Here is a 5977-nt window from a genome sequence, read left to right on the forward strand (position 1 = left end):
CTTAGTTGAGTTTTGCATTAAAGATGATTTTTAACAAAACCTCCAAATATCTTAAAATTCAAAAGGTTGAGTTTTGCATTGGAGATGCTCTAACAAATTAGTAAAACACAAGTTCCAAAAAAATAAGAAACTAAGAAAATAAAATTCAAAAAGAAAAAGAAATATGATCTAAAAAAAGGTTTGAGTCAATCTCAACGTCTATATCTAGGGTATATATAATCTTTTTTTTTTTTTTTTTTTTTTTTTGTTGAACTAGGGTATATGAATTTGAATTATATGGCAAGTAAAATCCAAAATTCAAATTTAAGTTGGGGTCGTAGTAGCTCTCAAGCAAGCGTTACAGTGAGAGATAGACGCTTTTTAGAGAGAGAAAAAGACACGTCATTCTCAAAATCAATCTTTTTTGTGCTTGAAGTGATAGAAAACACAGGCCCAGGTTCAAGCACAAAACACAACAACAACTTAAAAAATTCTCAATAGATTCAAGTTTTTTCTAGAGAGAGAAAGTATATATAGAGAGAGAGTTGTTGGGAGCTAAATCATCCTTCTTCTTGTTCTTCTTCTTCTTCTCTCTCTATCTCTAGGGTTTTCAGTTTGATTGAAGTGTTGAAAAGATGGAGAAAACTACACCTGTAAGAAAACCTCATATATCAACAGCTGATCTCCTTACCTGGAGTGAAAATCCTAATGCTCATTCTTCTCTTACCGATTCTGCTACTTCTGGTTCCCGTTCTTCTGTTCGTAATAACCAGGTATGTTCTTCGTCTTTCCCGGTCGACGTTTTCCGTTTGACTATTTTTTTTCGGTTACTTATTAGGGTTTATTCATTTTACAAAACTTTCAGCCTTCTGATGGGATCAGCAAAGTCGTGTTTGGTGGTCAGATTACTGAAGAAGAAGCTGAAAGCTTAATGAAACGGTAAGATCTGCTTCATTTTTTTGGATATCTATTATCTCATTCTGGTTTTAATGCGGCTTTTCCACTTCTCGAGATCTACTATCTTGTGTCTCATCTGCATTAGATTTTACTGTTCTGAACTCAACGCTTAGATCTATTGATCCTTTTGTGGGGAGTCCATATTTTCGATTTCGGGTGTTCGTCTCAGTTGTTGATCCAATTCATAAGTTCGAAACTGTTTCATTTTCTCTTAAAAACCCAATTTTGGTTTATTCTATTTTGTAATTAATGTCTTCCTTTTTAGAAAATTTGTTTTGGTTCATAGAGTTGGACCTGATCCACCAGTTTTTGTGGGGTGGGTAGGGACAAATTAACTCCACCCTCTTCTCATTAATGGCCAGTGAGAAGAAAAATGTTAGAGGAGACTACAAATGTAGACCTAGTCCAGACTGAAGTAGAAAGCAACCGGCCATCAAGAGTGTAAAAAGTCCACCGGGAGAGAAAGAGTTGACCAACAAATGAGAATCGTTGATTTTGTTTAGGTCCGGGGTAGGCTCTGACTTGTAGCCTTTTCTAGCATTCCTCTAATGAGAATTCCCTTAAATGATTTAAGTTTAGAGCATCTCCTCTGCATCACTCAAGAAAAACGTTAAGATCCTTGATATCAAGTGTGAAAATTGGATCTAATAGTAAATGTTGCCACATCATTTTAGAGATTCAAGTTTAGAGTTTGGGTGTTGTATTGAAGATGCTCTAACTTCGGCGAGTTTAAAGCATTTCTCACATCTATGTGGGATCCACATGGTCACAGTGGTAATTTGTAAATTGCTCAATTTGAAGTCCCTTCTCAGTTGAGATCATCTTAACAAAAGATCATAACGTATTAAAACATGTAAATAGTCTCAAATATGGTGATACTCCGAAAACACTTCACTTTATCGTTTAAAAAATTCAACACTGTACGTGTTTTAGAAAGATGAGGTTTTATGCGAGGATGATCTTTATAAAGAAGGGACTTGAAATATGTGATTTGGTCATGTCAATGTGGGTCCAACATGGCTCACAATGAAAAAAGATCAGCTCCAGAGAAACTTATACAATAAAGAGAAGATAATCTCAATTAGACATTTTTTGATCTGAAGCAGGTAGGCTTAGTATTATTCTTGCTTTTCTTTTTTTCTATTGATTCGATTGTGGAGGTATGGTCAGAAAACTGTTAATGTGCTCAGTGATCATGTGGTTCATCTTCCTTATTCTTCTCTTTTCTTTTTCGCTTTTTCTTTTCAAAAGTTTCATGAGTCATGACACTTCAAAACAGTATTTGAGAGAGATAAAAGGAATTTTCTCTAATTATTCAGTACTTCAAAAGATAACATGAAGAACACATTTTTCTGAAATTAATATGAGGAAAGCATTGATTTGAAAGTTCAGATATAATCAAGATATTTTGCTCCTTTAATTTCTGAATGACGTGTCTGACCGACGATATGAGAGATGAGATTGGTGGGGACCGAGTTCCTGATTCCATGATAAATCAATCTGTTTCTAAAATATCATTTGGTCCCAGAAATCCCCGTCTAAAGTCCTAGATCCAAACATAACATAAGCTGATTTACTAGCATCCTTGGTTCCAAGCTAGTTTGCTCTGAGGCTTACAAATAGTTTTTTGGAAGCAGATGATGACGAATATTGGAATGAAGTGTGTTTGTTTATATGATTTCTTACGCTGCCCTCAGTACTGATAAGTAGATGAACTCAGTTCTGATTTTTGGTTAGACCAATCCCTTCATTTTATAGCTCGTTTTATCAGACATCGTCCAATTCCAATACTTTTAGGCCCATTATCTGTTTTAAAGAAAATTTTGGTTAGAACTTTTAGAAACAGATGAGTTTTGGTGAAAAATATCTGAGTGGAGCATGATCCGTTAAAAGCCGGGCTTTACACTGCCACACAGAGTGGTGTACACTTAAGTTTCCTCTTGGCTCAATCTGAATGTGAAAATTAATACGCAGCCTATGAAGAAAAAGTCGGGATTAATCCCCGAGTACACCCCGACTACTCCTCAGTTCCCATCTTGCCGACTCGACTAGGAGCCAAAACCCTAGTCCCGTGGAATTCCGAGTAAATCCCCGACTTGGTCCGACTAGGACCAAGTCGACTAGTCGGGCCAGTCGGGATTATTTAGCTGAGCCTTTTTTTCTTTTGCTCAAATCGACAAAGGTGGTTTAGGATTTGCTCATTCGGCTTTTCACCCTTCCTCTCCTCTCCAAATATCATTATAACCAGATTGAAGTAATTTTGAAGTTTTCTTGCTCTCCAAACAAGATTCCAAGTTTCTCTATCTTCTCAATCTTTTTTTAATATTTCTTTTTAGAACCCATATTCTACTATTTTTCTCTATAAACTCAAATAAATGTTAGTTGTTAGTGTTTTATACTTCATTAATGTTGTAGAACTTGTTGATAATTATATGTGTGCTTCTTAGAGATGAATTTTTAGTGTTTATACTTCATTAAGACCAAATACTTATATTTATACCTATATATGATTATATATTTATATTCTACGACTAGTCCCGTGTAAATACGACTAGTAGCGACTATGCCTAGTCCCAAGTCCGCCGACTAGTCCCCCTTGCCGACTTTTGCAACATAGTACGCAGCGACCTTTTCCGTACTTGGGTGAATATTCACATTGTTAAAATTTTCAAAGTCTTCTTTAATATAGAAGAACAAATTCAAACTTAATTCTTATAGATTTAAGCTTGAGTTTTATGATTACGACATCTTATCTTACTCCTTTTGAATTCCTTAGATATCTTGTGTTTTGTCTAGGCATGCTGAAACCATCTTTTTGCAAATGTTAGGAAACCTTGTTCAGGTTATAAAATGAAGGAGATGACTGGTAGTGGTATATTCGTTGGAGACGGTGAAGATGGCGAACCAGAAGCTGGGAGTGCCAACCCAACTCCTAGCAAAACAGGTTTACGGATTTACCAGGTATTTTCGTCCTAGTTTATGAAATTCAAGAGCTTAAAATTAGTTATCTATTTGCTAACCAGAATCTGTTCTGTTTGGGTGTCTCATCAGCAAGCAGTTACAGGAATCAGCCAGATCTCATTCAGTGCTGAAGAGAGTGTTTCTCCAAAAAAGCCAACTTCTCTTCCTGAGGTGGCAAAGCAGCGAGAACTAAGTGGAAATCTTGAAAGTGAAGCAGAGGCAAAGATGAAGAAGCAACTATCAAATGCAAAGTGCAAGGAGCTTAGTGGAAATGACATATTTGGCCCTCCTCCTGAGATTACAATTCGGCCACTAGATGCACGAGCTTTAGCGTTGAAAGGGAGCATAGACTTTGGGGAACCTGCACCATCAATTGTAAGCACATTTGCCAGAAAATCTAAAAAATTTCTAGGTTATCTCTTTCCCCAAGTAGTTCACTTGTACTACTTGTGATCTGAGAGAAGGATAGAGCTCTCTTCAGTAGTAATACACTCAAGCCCACACTGATCCTGGAAAATCATCGAGGAAATATCCCAATCTCAATAAGTTTTCCTAGATTGACTGGCTTTTAATATATAAATCATGACCACCTGTATGGGCATCTCCATTGACATCAGTACGAGCTGTCATGTCCAAACTGCGACTCTGACATACACTGTTTTAGTCTTGGTTTCAGTTTTAGTTGTTGGTCATGTAGTTTTACTCGCAGTTTTTTATACTTCAAACCGTCAATATTGCAATGCACTCGAGAATGTGGGTCTAACCCTAGGTTAGCATTATGATGATCACGAAACTATTTTGTTGAAGTATACAGAAATTGCACATACAAAACCCACATTATACCACTGAAGTGACTGCATGCATATCCGATTAATGAAGAAAAAGTCTAAAAAGGAGTATCCATGTTACATAGGAAATAATCGCCCTACTTACTCAATTCATCTAGGGTTTCTGAATTTCAATCTTGTTTGAATGTTATAGACTTCAGGAGGACAAGCTAACGTCACCGTCACTGAAGAAACACCCTTAAAGACAGCAAAGAAAATACACAACCAGAAGTTTCATGAGTTAACAGGAAACGATATCTTTAAGGGAGATGCTCCACCGGGTTCAGCTGAGAAGTCACTGAGCAGTGCAAAACTGAAAGAGATGAGTGGTAGTAACATATTTTCTGATGGAAAAGCAGCATCAAGGGACTACTTGGGTGGTGTTCGTAAACCTCCTGGTGGTGAAAGCAGCATCGCTCTTGTTTAACATTTTACTCTAACTTTGCTATTTCTACATTGTTATTATCCGAGACTTGTGAGGTTTATGTTCAGTGTTAGTCTTATTCGGAAAGATTTCGGTTATATATTTCCACTGGTGTTAGGTGTGTTTTGATCAGTTATGTTGGTTCTGGTATATATTAACAACCAAATCAGGGACAAATGTGATTTCTGGCTAATTGGTTTTGTTATTATAGTCTTGTTCTTTTGTTAACTTTTCCTGCTAATGAGTAATGGCTATATTATGTGCTTGCGTTTCTTGAATCACTTCTCTAAACAATTTTTTCTTATGTTCATTAGTAACCTATGTTTCAATTATTTAATTACCTTATTGTGTTGCAAGTAGTGTTACCAAATGATAAAACAAAATTCTAAATTTTATTGATTCTAATTCGATTCGGGTTCTCATATTATTTGTTGTGATCTCCCTGTTGAAAAGATCAGAATTTGATCTCAAGAACCTGTTTGAATTTTTTTTTATTTTGATAAGCAAATTGAAGTCCCCGACCCATTACACTAAGAATGATAGAAGAACTTGTAAAAGTAAAATAAAAGAAATAATCAATTTTACACGAAGTCTGAACCCCATCCCTTTCTCATCCTCACCGTTCCCCTTGGGGACATGCTAACGATGTTTACTAACTAATTCAGGTGTCAATTTGTTATTATTCAAAATCATCTCCCCAGTTCCTAACTTCATTTTAGACAGGAAATCCGCCACTTGATTTGATTCATGATAGATGTGGGAGACTTTAATACTAGCAAATCATCCTCTTAGTCGTTACACCCTGTTCCAAATGAAAAATGGTAGAAAA

General features: G+C 36.1%; 1 protein-coding gene across 1 annotated transcript; it reads left to right on the top strand.

The window, feature by feature from the left end:
- The first annotated feature begins 204 nt into the window (after window positions 1–204).
- Window positions 205–5426, top strand: LOC147537725 (uncharacterized). Its single transcript, XM_086640667.1, has 5 exons — window positions 205–752; window positions 845–918; window positions 3765–3897; window positions 3988–4272; window positions 4879–5426. The coding sequence occupies exons 1-5, from the start codon at window positions 615–617 to the stop codon at window positions 5149–5151; spliced, it is 903 nt and encodes a 300-aa protein (XP_086496793.1). The 5' UTR covers window positions 205–614; the 3' UTR covers window positions 5152–5426.
- Window positions 5427–5977: the final 551 nt, after the last annotated feature.

The sequence above is a fragment of the Eschscholzia californica genome, unplaced genomic scaffold (genome assembly GCF_041429995.1).
Source record: "Eschscholzia californica isolate CP2 unplaced genomic scaffold, dmEscCali1.0.p SCAF_5, whole genome shotgun sequence".
NCBI lineage: Eukaryota > Viridiplantae > Streptophyta > Magnoliopsida > Ranunculales > Papaveraceae > Eschscholzia > Eschscholzia californica.

Excerpts from the sequence above, each read along its gene's own strand:
- LOC147537725 (XM_086640667.1), top strand. The coding sequence starts at position 615 with ATGGAGAAAACTACACCTGTAAGAAAACCTCATATATCAACAGCTGAT. Across the intron at positions 753-844 it reads CTTCTGTTCGTAATAACCAG|CCTTCTGATGGGATCAGCAA; the intron begins GTATGTTCTTCG and ends CAAAACTTTCAG. Across the intron at positions 4,273-4,878 it reads GGGAACCTGCACCATCAATT|ACTTCAGGAGGACAAGCTAA; the intron begins GTAAGCACATTT and ends TGAATGTTATAG.